Below are 13,082 nucleotides of genomic sequence, written 5' to 3' on the forward strand. Positions count from 1 at the left end.
AAGACATACTTATTAAAAAAAATTAAAATATAGTATGATTAATTGAAGAGCCATTTACCCCAGAGGCATACTTACTAAGATAATGACAAAAATTGAAGAAACAATCATTATTTACGGTGAATAAAATAAAGTATAGTTAAATGATAAGATTAAGCCATTTGTGGCAAGAGACTCAAGCTAGAATGCAATAATATATATATATATATATATATATATATATATATATATATATATATTATAGCTAAGTAAATAAATATAGATGTTCATGAGATTTAAATATCATTTGCTTTACTCAGTTGATAATTTAACTGAGTTATTGTATTTTGAAAGAAAAATGCATATTATTTTGTTTTGTACACTAATGATATTTTATCTCTAACAATATTGTTATGCGTGTTTCAACACAAACAATTTATAATTTTATCTGACTTATATTTAGTTTACATGATATATCTTTCATACAAATTAATGATGTATTAACTAGGGTGACAATTAGGATCTGTCCCGTTAGGTCAACCCGCAAGCTCGCGGAAAAAATGCGAAGCGACCCAGGGTAGTGAACCCGCGACCCAGGGTAGTGAACCCGCAGGCCTGGTTCGCAAGCCCGCATAAAATTTAAAAAAAAAATTGCACTTGTGTATATTAATTACTTATATTATGAACTTTTGTATTAACGTTTCAAATTCTTGTATAATTGAAAAAGACAAGTATTATGTAAATTTTAATGTGCTAAAATTTAAAGAATACATTGTGTATGTCATAGTATGAATATGATGAAAATGTTGAATTATCAATTTATCATCTAATTCTCCAAAGTCTTTACTTAATTTTGTGAACTTCGTAAAGTTTCTCAATTTTTAAACATTGAAAGTTTTATCATAAAAATAAAAAATAAAAAATAAAAAATTAAAAAAGGTGGGTCGTCTGTGATATGCAAGACAGGGTGGGCCTTGTGCGGATAGGGCCGACCTTCATTGCTACCCCTAGTACTAACTCACATTGAATCTTCATAACTTCTATGAACTTAAATTCATAATAAAATCCACGGAACAAATACAACACGTGTATAATAGTTCACACTTTATCCAAAAATAACTCTCTCAATAATATTTATTTTCTCATTTTAGTTCGATTCTAAGTTATTTATATTTTCAATATATTTCTATTACAAAATTAAAAATTAAAAATTTACAAAAATATAAAAATGTTACTTGTTTTAAGAAATAGATTTACACAAATTATTAATTTAAAAAATATGTATGAGAAAAGGTCTAATAACCAATTTTAAAAAAAAATATATTTAAAAGAAGTAAATTAATATAGCATTCAAAATCTATGACTTTTGTAGTCGATTTTTGAACAATATGCAAATTATCTATTATTTATTTTAATCACTATTATTATTTTTCTAACTTATTTTTATAATAAATAAAGTCGAGAAAAATATTCAATTTACTACTTTAATGTAACATAAATGCCAAAATTATTTGCAGTGTAATTAAACAACTTGTAAGGACTGGGTTTCGCGATACTTGCATGTCTCATATTTTAGAAAAAAATAAAATAATTTGAGCCATGAGAAAATTTTAAAATTATATTTTGAAATGTTTGATCCAATTGTTATATTTAAAAGGTATTAAAAATTAAAAGTGAAATATAAATTCATACAGAATAGTGTTATAGATAATATTTTATTGTGTTATTAAAAATAAAAGTTCCATCTTTTCACCACATCTACTCTCTGATGTCTCTGAAGCGGGAAGGGATTTGAGATGAAGAACGTGAAGGAGGAGGAGAGTGGTTTCACGCGCCTTGCCTCATTCGTCTGCGATTGTGAACCTTTCACGGAGGAAGAGCTTGAAGGCATCGAAGCTTCTCTTTCCAACCCTAACAACAAACGTCGGTTCGACGATCTCACTCCTCGCCGCCGTCGCTTGCCCGAATCGCTTATCGCTCTTCAACACCCAAATATTTCTTCTTTATCCCGTCGTCCAGGTTCTTTACACTAATTCTTCATTTCGCTTTTTTATTACGCCATACAACACATGAAAATATTTCTCCTGTTGTTTCATCGCATATTTTCCACCTTCTTCCGTGATACACAAAATGACACCGCTTCAATCAATCCAATTTCAGTCACTAATTCTTAAAATCAAAGTTAATTGAAGTATCTTCTACAAGCTAGTTATTTTCTCGACTTCTGGTTCTTCTAAGTCATGTCCGAGGAGGGCTTAATATGTATGATTCTGTTATGTTGAATTGTATAGAAATGCTTGATAGGAATTCCATTTGGTTATTGGAAACAGTCTATTAATCCGTCTTTTAGATGAATTTGTATTTGCATTTCCTCTTAAGTTTTCTATTATTTTCTTATCATGTGCAGGCTATTCAAGAATGAGATTACCTGCAATTAAGTTTAGTGGTCGAATTATGTATAGCAGGACTTTTGATTCTGTACAGAAAGCTGTAGCAAAACTCTTACAAGCCCTGGACGTAAAAAATAGAGAGATTGTGCAATTTGCAATTGGATTTGATATTGAGTGGAAACCTTCCTTCACTAAAGGTTGTTTCAGCATCTTCTCCTGTTTTTCAATAACTGCTGATTACGGCAATAGCGATTTCCTTGTAGTATTGAGTCTTATTACAATTGCTGCATTAAGCAATATTATTAAGATGCATTTGAAAGAGTAATGATAATCACTCATTCTGAAACCGATTGGAGTGGAAAGGAAACAGACACTAGAAGAAGAAAAGACGAGGAAATGAAGTGTTAGGTGTAACTACTAATGCGGTGGAGAAGAGACAGATAAGAAGAAAATGTATGAAAGTGGATGAAAGAGAAAGTGAGTATATGGTGATTGTTTTTCTTATCTGAGATTAAGAGTTTTTACTGGTTTTGTATACAATAAATTAAGCCGGTTGTTCTTCAACCAGTTTAGGTTTTTTAATCTGTATTTTGAAGAATAGAATGTTTACAGGCTAGAATCAGATCCTTGCTCAAATTTATAAAACTTTGAATAACTGTCTTGTATTGCAAATTGTAATGTGGATGAAGGTAAAGACACGATTTGGTATCTGGGAGATTAAAGTTTTAATTCCAGCTAATTGTTTGGCTCCTAACTCATAGTTTATTGATTAGCTTTTCTTCAAAAATAGGAATTTCCTACTCTTGTGCAGAAGAACCTTTTTCTTTTTTTTTCCTATAAAACATTAATTCTTGAAAAAAAAACAAAAACTCATAACTTCAATTACTTACTCACTATTGTGTAAAACTTTTATAGGCGTTCCACCCGGAAAGGTAGCAGTCATGCAGATATGTACTGACAGTAGTCATTGTCATGTTCTACATCTAATTCATTCTGGAATCCCTCCAAATTTACAGCTTTTGCTTGAAGATCCTACAGTTCTGAAGGTTTCTATTTCTGTTAAACTGGATTTCTTGTTTTTTTTCTTTTGTCTACGTCAACTAATCAATTATGTAAGTATTAATACAAAGTTTGGTGTGCGCAAGGTTGGAGTTGGGATTGATAGTGATGCCACGAAGGTTTTTAGAGATTATAAAATATCTGTCAAAGGTGTGACGGATCTTTCTTTCCATGCCAATCAGAAGCTTGGTGGTGATCACAAGTGGGGTCTTTCATCTTTGACCGAAAAACTTTTATCGAAACAGGTATGCTTCGAATCCAATTGTCTTAAATTAAAATGTTATTTATATTTTTTTGCAAGTTTTAATCACTAACTAGTAGTACAGAAAATAAATCTTTTCTTTCATTCAAGAAAACAATAATAAAAAATTTAGCACGTGTGTTACTACACTCTATGCAGTTTTTCCATCCTAATAGGATTTAGCTGTACTGGTGTGAGAGCATATCCAAAATAGAAAATACCAAAGTGGATGCCATAAATAATAAACTGTTTTTTTCTTATTTATTTTGTGGTCACTAGTTTATTGTATTCCTACGCTCACAAAAATAGAGATAAATTGTTTGTATTTTTCTATGATGGCTCGATCATTACCCCTTTTTAATTACTTTTTCATTTTTTTTTTGTAAATTTTTTCTTCTATGTTCATGGAGAGGGGGATGTGAATGGGTCAGTGAGATGTTTCACCCGCCTTACCAAATAAAAAGGTGAAGAGAACTATCTGTGTAGGATATTTACGAAGCTTGTTATTTTTACAGCTGAAAAAGCCCAATAAAATAAGACTGGGAAATTGGGAGACTCCTGTTTTGTCAAAGGAGCAACTAGAGTACGCTGCAACCGATGCTTTTGCTTCTTGGTATCTTTATCAGGTACATGCTATTCTGGAATAAACTTTTACAGAATTTCTTATTTGAGAAAAAAGTAAAACAAGTTAAATTTCTCTCGTAATATGAAATCAACTTATATACCTCTGTTTTTTAAAAGCATGGAATATATTAACGGGAATAACTTGATTTAATGTTTAACTTATTTTACCTCTTAATTTCTTTTCATATTGAACTAAATAGTAAATACCACCCCCAATAGCTAATTGTTAGCCTTGTTTTGATTTGAAATTCAAACTATTAACGTTCTTAGTCTTATCTTCCATTTTATTGATACTTGATTTTAGAATTGGTTTATTCTTTTGTAGGCAATTAAAGATCTGCCGGACGCCCAAGTCACGGACAAAAGTGGCGAAGTTGATGTTGGTCTACTGCAGGACTGACTACATCTTCGTTGTGTGTATTAAATTTAGCTTATATTAAATATTAACCAATAAGTGGTAATTATTTATCTGCACGAAATATTTGTTGTATTGCAATATTTTATTTTCCTTCTCGGACACCCATTGGAAGGTTTACCCTTTAGCAGTTAAGATAAAAAATAGACAGGATATGATGAGAAAAGAAAAGAAAAGATGCAGGGTATGTGAGCCGTGTGTAGAAATGTGGTGTTTATTAGGGATGTCAAAGGGGCTTAATCTACCAAATGTTGTTGGCTGGATTGGAGTTTTTAATCCATCTTGCCTGTTCGTCAAATTGAGATGCATATAATGTATTTCAGAACTGGGTTTTCCGGAATAGTGTTTCAGAAAGAGCTTTTCGAAACATATAACATGATTTTGGGAAAGAACTTTTTGAAGCGAGTTTATCTTTTCTTCCTCTACAATCTACAACAGCAATGATAATGAAATTTGAGTCTGGTATTTTAGTCTTTTTTCTTTCATTATGGGGGTGTAGGGAGTAATTTGGTGCGGATGAAGGAAGCAATGATTAAAACTAGAAGAACTAATTTTATTGAATAAGGTTTTGGTTTAAAAAAAATTAAAAAATTCAAAAAAATGTGAGGTGGCACGAAGTATACTTAACGGTGTTAGTTTTATACTAACGAAAAAGACTTAATAGTTACTAATTTACAAAAATGTGCACTTAATTAAGATTAATAAAAATATAAAAATTAAATTTAAATTCTGATATAGAAAGAGGTTCAACGGAGTATTTTAATTTTAATTTAAATACATTATTTTAATTATGACTTCATATATCAATTATGTAAATAGTTTCATTTAAGTTAGTTAATATCAATTGATTTATTTTTTTCTCAAAATTTTAAAATTATTTTTGTTAATTAACATTGACAACGTATTTTATTGATTAGTGTTTATTGAGATTGTTTCAATTGATGTTTAAAGCTAAAATCAATTGATTTATTTCATATTAGCTGAAATATTTTTCTATTTATATTAGAAAAAATAAAAATTACTGCATAAATTAATAAAAAGAAATTGTTATAGTAAAAAAAAAATATTTTATTTATCTTAATTTCTATTTTGAAATTTTCAATACAATCAAAGTCTTATTTATTTGTTAATGTTAATACTGTAGTAATGGTATTAGACAAAAATTTCAAAATAAAAACTAAATTAAGACAAATAAAAAACATATTAAACTAATATTTTTCTATAAAAATATAAATCGAAGACATAATTTAACTGAAAATCAACTACAACGATAAAAAAAAATCACATTTGTCAAAAATAACTTTTTCGACATTAGACAAAAAGTTTCCGACTGATATTTAACAAAAATTATAATATTGGTCAAGAAAAAATCTTAACATATATTAACTAAGAAAATCGTGATTAACATTAGTTAGAAAATAATTACTACCATGGTAATTTGATAAAAGTTTTACATATATTTAAATTTTATAATATATGTATAAATAATTAAATTTGAATTTACTTATTGAAATTAAATGTAAATACCTATAAATACTAATGATTGTAATTAAAATAATTTCATATAAGCATAATAGCTAAGTATTTCATTTCTTTTTATTTGAATTAAAATAAGAAGGCTAAGAAAATTATTCATATTTTATTATATTAAAAATAAAAATATATTATCAATACAAAGACATATAATTAAAAGACAAACATAAAATGTGAGTTTTTGTTTCAAATATTCATATTGATGAATACGAGTATGTTTTTTTTTTTTAATCGTAAACATTGATATAACGATACATTATAAAAGTTTTTCTTGTCTAGATAAATAAATTAGTGTTTTTTGGGAATGTCACATAAACCTAATTTGATATTCCCTGAACTCCTTTTGGAAAAAATGTTTAAGTATACATGCGATCATAATATTGTGGTATGATGTGCTAAAATATTTGTCAAAACATCTAAACATATTATTCATCTTCAACTTTCAATTATTTCCCATTTCAAAAACATCATAACCCAATTGCCTCATCATATCTTTCACGACATTTCATTAAATCAAATTTACAAGCTTAGTTTTTTTGTAATGTTTTATGGGATAACCTGAACTTAAATCAAAGGCGTTTTTTTTTCAGTAATTAAAAGTTCAAATTTCAACTCCTACTATTAAACCACAAATGATATAATATTTATATTGAAGCTAGAGAATGACATTAATGTATTAATTCAATAAGAATAGTAGCGACCAATCTTAAACAAATATTTTAAGAATATTAAGATTGGTGTATAAAAACTTTATAGTACTAAGTATGTAAAATATACTAAAATTTAAATAAATTATATTACTTTAATGTTAATTTACATTTATATAAAAATTAAGGCTAAAATCATTCTCAAACGTACCTATACAGCACCACTAGTGACGAAGACATACTCATTAAAATATAGTATGATTAATTGAATAACCCATTCATCCCAAAGACATACTTACTAATATAATGACAAAAATTGAAAAAACAATCGTTATTTAGGGTGAATAAAATAAAGCATGGTTAATTGAAAAGATTAAACTATTTGTGCCAAGAAACTCAAGCTAAAATGCAATAATTAATATATATATATATATATATATATATATATATATATATATATATATATATATATATTATACAACTAAGTAAATGAATATAGATATTCATGAGGTTCAAATATCATTTCCTCAACTAAGTCAATAATTTAACTGAGTTATTGTATTTTGAAAAAAAAAGTGCATATAATTTTATTTTATTTTGTACACAAAAATGTTTTATCCATAAAAATATTGTCATGCGTGCCTTTAACTCAAACAATTTATACTTTTGACTCGCTTATATTTAGTTTACATAATTTGTCGTCCATTCAAGCTAATAATGTACTAACATTGGATCCTAATAATCCCTATAGACTTAAACATGTGTGTAGTAGTTCACACTTTATCCAAAAACAATTCTCCCAATAACATTTATTTTTTTCGATTCAAAGTTATTTATATACTTCTACTACAAAATAAAAAATTATAAAATTACAATAATGTTACTTTTTTAAGAAATAGATTTACACAAATTATTATTTTAAAAAATATATATGAGAAAAAGTCTAATAACCAATTTTATTTTAAAATTATATTTAAAAAAAGTAAAATAATATAGCATACAAAATCTATGATTTTTGTACTCGATTTTTAACAATATAAAAATTATCTATTATTTATTTTAATCAGTATTATTATTATTATTTTTCTAATAAGTAAAGTCGAGAAAAATATTCAATTTACTACTTTAATGTAACATAAATGTCAAAATTATTTACAGTGTAATTAAACAACTTGTAAGGACTGGGTTTCGCGATACTTGCATGTCTCATATTTTAGAAAATAAAAATTGAGCCATAAGAAAATTTTAAAATTATATTTTGAAATGTTTGATCCAATTGTTATATTTAGAAGGTATTAAAAATTAAAAGTGAAATATAAATTGATACAGAATAGTGTTATAGATAATATTTTATTATGTTATTAAAAATAAAAGTTCCGTCTTTTCACCACATCTACTCTCTGATGTCTCTGAAGGGGGAAGGGATTTGAGATGAAGAACGTGAAGGAGGAGGAGAGTTGTTTCACGCGCCTTGCCTCATTCGTCTGCGATTCTAAGCCTTTCACGGAGGAAGATGTTATGGGCATAATTGGGAGATGAGGAAATAGAGCCCAGCCCAAGTGAAGTGGAGGTGACAATTCAAAGTTGAAGAGAAATCCTTTTAGAAATCGTCAGGTTTCTCTGAAATTTTAGGATTACAAAATGAATTGATTCTGTTAGGATTTGTTTTATTCTGTTGAGATTTATTTGTTTTGCTGTATTAGTAAGAATATTTTGGAGACCATTGTGGTTGTGGAGGGTTTCCCCTTTCCTCGAAGAAAGTGGAGTCATATCAGAATTCCATTTGGTTCTTGGAAACAGTCTATTAATCGGTCTTTTAGATGAATTTGTATTTGCATTGCCTCTTAAGTTTTCTATTATTTTCATATTTTGTGCAGGCTATTCAAGAATGAGATTACCTGCAATTAAGTTTAGTGGTCGAATTATGTATAGCAGGACTTTTGATTCTGTACAGAAAGCTGCAGCAGAACTCTTACAGGCCCTGGACGAAAAAAATAGAGAGATTGTGCAATTTCCATTTGGATTTGACATTGAGTGGAAACCTTCCTTCCATAAAGGTTGTTTCAGCATCTTCTCCTGTTTTTCAATAACTGCTGATTACGGCAATAGCGATTTCCTGTTAGTATTGAGTCTTATTACAATTGTTGCATTAAGTAATATTATTAAGATGCATTTGAAAGAGTAATGATAAATCACTCATTCTGAAACCTATTGGAGTGGAAAGGAAAAAGACACTAGAAGAAGAAAAGACGAGGAAATGAAGTGTTAGGTGTAACTAGTAATGCGGTGGAGAAGAAACAGATAAGAAGAAAATGTAATGAAAGTGAGATGAAAGAGAAAGTGAGTATATGGTGATTGTTTTCTTATCTGAGATTAAGAGTTTTTACTGGTTTTGTATACAATAAATTAAGCCGGTTGTTCTTCAACCAGTTTAGGTTTTTTAATCTGTATTTTGAAGAATAGAATGTTTACAGGCTAGAATCAGATCCTTGCTCAAATTTATAAAACTTTGAATGACTGTCTTGTATTGCAAATTGTAATGTGGATGAAGGTAAAGACACGATTTGGTATCTGGGAGATTAAAGTTTTTTTAATTCCAGCTAATTGTTTGGCTCCTTACTCATAGTTTATTGATTAGCTTTTCTTCAAAAATAAGAATTTCCTACTCTTGTGCAGAAGAGCCTTCTCTTTTTCTCCTATAAAACATTAATTCTTGAAAAAAAAAAACTCATAACTTCAATTACTTACTCATTATTGTGTAAAACTTTTATAGACGATCCACCCTCAAAGGTAGCAGTCATGCAGATATGTACTGACAGTAGTCATTGTCATGTTCTACATCTAATTCATTCTGGAATCCCTCCAAATTTACAGCTCTTGCAGATATGTCATTGTTATAAACTGGATTTCTTGTTTTTTTTCTTTTGTCTACGTCAACTAATCAATTATGTAAGTTTTAATACAAAGTTTGGTGTGCGCAAGGTTGGAGTTGGGATTGATAGTGATGCCACGAAGGTTTTTAGAGATTATAAAATATCTGTCAAAGGTGTGACAGATCTTTCTTTCCATGCCAAACAGAAGCTTGGTGGTGATCGCAATTGGGGTCTTTCATCTTTGACCGAAAAACTTTTATCGAAACAGGTATGCTTCGAATCCAATTGTCTTAAATTAAAATGTTATTTATATTTTTTTTGCCAGTTTTAATCACTAACTAGTAGTACAGAAAATAAATCTTTTCTTTCATTCAAGAAAACAATAATAAAAAATTTAGCACGTGCGTTACTACACTCTATGCAGTTTTTCCATCCTAATAGGATTTAGCTGTACTGGTGTGAGAACATATCGAAAATAGAAAATACCAAAGTAAATGCCATAAATAATAAACTGTTTTTTTTCTTATTTATTTTGTGGTCACTAGCTTATTGTATTCCTACACACAAAAATAGAGATAAATTGTTTGTATTTTTCTATGATGGCTCGATCATTACCCCTTTTTAATTACTTTTTCATTTTTTTTTTGTAAATTTTTTCTTCTATGTTCATGGAGAGGGGATGTGAATGGGTCAGTGAGATGTTTCACCCGCCTTACCAAATAAAAAGGTGAAGAGAACTATCTGTGTAGGATATTTACGAAGCTTGTTATTTTTACAGCTGAAAAAGCCCAAGAAAATAACACTGGGAAATTGGGAGACTCCTGTTTTGTCAAAGGAGCAACTAGAGTACGCTGCAACCGATGCTTTTGCTTCTTGGTATCTTTATCAGGTACATGCTATTCTTGAATAAACTTTTACAGAATTTCTTATTTGAGAAAAAAGTAAAACAAGTTAAATTTCTCTCGTAATATGAAATCAACTTATATACCTCTGTTTTTTAAAAGCATAGAATATATTAACGGGAATAATTTGATTTAAAGTTTAACTTATTTTACCTCTTAATTTCTTTTCATATTGAACTAAATAGTAAATACCACCCCCAATAGCTAATTGTTAGCCTTATTTTGATTTGAAATTCAAATTATTAACGTTCTTTGTCTTATCTTCCATTTTATTGATACTTGATTTTAGGAATTGGTTTATTCTTTTGCAGGCAATTAAAGATCTGCCGGACGCCCAAGTCACGGACAAAAGTCGCAAAGTTGATGGTTGTGTTACTAAATTTCGGCCATGGTGGCGCCGCCGTGGCAGAAATCGATTTTAGCTATATAGACTATATCTACTGATAAGTGGCCGATGGCATTCAAAAGATTTTAGAATCAACTCAAGATTCTAATAATTGATAGCACTGGCTGTTATTTCCTGTTATCCGATATTGTTAACACTGGATGATGGTCTACTGCAGGACTGACTACATCTTCGTTGTGTGTATTAAATTTAGCTTATATTAAATATTAACTAACAAGTGATAATTACTTATCTGCACGAAATATTTGTTGTATTGCAATATTTTATTTTCCTTCTCGGATAGCCATTGGAAGGTGTACCCTTTAGCAGTTAAAATAAAAAATAGACAGGATATGATGAGAAAAGAAAAGAAAAGATGCAGGGTATGTCAGCTGTGTAGAAATGTGGTGTTTATTAAGGATGTCAAAGGGGCTTAAGCTACCAAATGTTGGCTGGATTGGAGTTTTTAATCCATCTTGGCTGTTTGTCAAATTGAAATGTATATAATGTATTTCAGAACTGGGTTTTCCAGAATAGTGTTTCAGAAAGAGCTTTTCGAAACATATAACATGATTTTGGGAAAGAACTTTTTTAAGCGAATTTATTTTTTCTTCCTCTACAATCTACAACAGCAATGATAATGAAATTTGAGTCTTTTTTCTGTCATTATGGGGGTGTAGGCAGTAATTTGGTGCGGATGAAGGAAGCAATGATTAAAACTAGAAGAACTAATTTTATTGAATAAGGTTTTGATTTAAAAAGTTAAAAAAATGGGCCAAACATGACCAGAAAAAAACTTCAAAATAAAACTGGTTTTTATAATGAGTAAAATGAAAGTTATTGAGGTGTATCAATACTTCTTAAACTTATGATACAAAGTCACATATGATATTAATTATTCTACTTGTTAAACTCAAAAGACCAGTCTATCCTATAACTAAACAATCGCTACCAGAATAGAATATTACTAGAAAATATAAATAATTAGATTGAGACTTATGTCGACTTAGGTTTTTTTTTTTTTTTTTATTTGATCAGAAGATGATGACTTTGTTCAAATGATTGTTTGGCTCCTTACTCCTCATAGTTTATTGATTAGCTTTTCTCCAAATGATTTGTTCATCTACTGATAGAGAGGAATTTCTAAGAAAATTTTGAACAACTTAAATTACTGACTCATATTATCGTATAAAACTTTCATAGGTGTTCCACCCGGAAAGGTAGCAGTGATGCAGTTATGTGGTGACAATAGTCATTGTCATGTTCTTTATCTAATTCGTTCTGGAATCCCTCGAAATTTAGAGCTTTTGCTTGAAGATCCCTCAGTTCTGAAGGTCGCTATTTCTGTTAAGCTGGATTTTTGTTCATGTTTTTTGTTTTGTGTACGTTAACTAATCAATTATTGTAAGTATTAATACAAAGTTCGATGGTGACGCTATGAAGGTTTTAAAGATTATAAAATATCTGTGAAAGGTGTGATGGATCTTTCTTTCCATCTTTGACTCGAAAACTTTTATCGAAACAGGTATGTTTCGAATCCAATTTTCTTAAATTAATATCATTACATGTCTAATTACAAAGAGTATTTGTATTTTTTTTGCTACAAACAGTTTGAATTACTATAAGCAGTTAATTGCACGATAAAATGTTGAATATTGATAAAATGTTTCGCATTTAACAGAAGCTAAGAAAGGTTTATCCTTGATAAAGTGTTAACTAACTTTGAAGGTGATGGCATGGCCCCAACCCAAGTGTCCCCATTGGTGACTCAATGTGAACCTCATGCATTCCATTCAGCACCTCCCTTCTTTTCTATAACACGTGCCCTCGCTTTCAGATTACCAGGGGCCTTTAATAATTATAACAATAATCAAGGATGTGTTTGGCAGAAGGAGAAATTTTATTTCATTTTTTTCTTTCATAAACTAATGGCAAAATGGTATTGAGCGTGACGTTTTTGTGAATAAATAATTAAGAAAAAGTATGTGGTGAAAGAGATTAATTAGATTACATAGGCAGAATTTGAATATTATAATA

At 29.1% G+C, this 13,082-nt stretch overlaps 2 protein-coding genes across 4 annotated transcripts; both read left to right on the forward strand.

Moving 5' to 3' along the window:
• The first annotated feature begins 1,714 nt into the window (after window positions 1-1,714).
• LOC114184514 (Werner Syndrome-like exonuclease) lies at window positions 1,715-4,981 on the forward strand. Its single transcript, XM_028071823.1, has 6 exons — window positions 1,715-1,995; window positions 2,384-2,563; window positions 3,282-3,412; window positions 3,512-3,670; window positions 4,182-4,292; window positions 4,616-4,981. Exons 1-6 carry the CDS (start codon window positions 1,773-1,775, stop codon window positions 4,688-4,690), a joined length of 879 nt encoding a protein of 292 aa, XP_027927624.1. The 5' UTR covers window positions 1,715-1,772; the 3' UTR covers window positions 4,691-4,981.
• Window positions 4,982-8,253: 3,272 nt separating this feature from the next.
• Window positions 8,254-11,308, forward strand: LOC114184520 (Werner Syndrome-like exonuclease). Of its 3 annotated transcripts, none has more exons than XM_028071831.1 (5): window positions 8,254-8,499; window positions 8,763-8,942; window positions 9,659-10,026; window positions 10,537-10,647; window positions 10,972-11,308. In XM_028071831.1, the coding sequence occupies exons 2-5, from the start codon at window positions 8,774-8,776 to the stop codon at window positions 11,080-11,082; spliced, it is 759 nt and encodes a 252-aa protein (XP_027927632.1). In that variant the 5' UTR covers window positions 8,254-8,499; window positions 8,763-8,773; the 3' UTR covers window positions 11,083-11,308. The 3 variants fall into 3 exon arrangements, with proteins under 3 accessions (XP_027927632.1, XP_027927639.1, XP_027927641.1); XM_028071838.1 differs by having other exon boundaries at window positions 8,254-8,494; XM_028071840.1 differs by having other exon boundaries at window positions 8,254-8,455.
• The last annotated feature ends 1,774 nt before the right edge of the window (window positions 11,309-13,082 follow it).

The sequence above is a fragment of the Vigna unguiculata genome, chromosome 1, assembly GCF_004118075.2.
Source record: "Vigna unguiculata cultivar IT97K-499-35 chromosome 1, ASM411807v1, whole genome shotgun sequence".
NCBI classification, from domain to species: domain Eukaryota; kingdom Viridiplantae; phylum Streptophyta; class Magnoliopsida; order Fabales; family Fabaceae; genus Vigna; species Vigna unguiculata.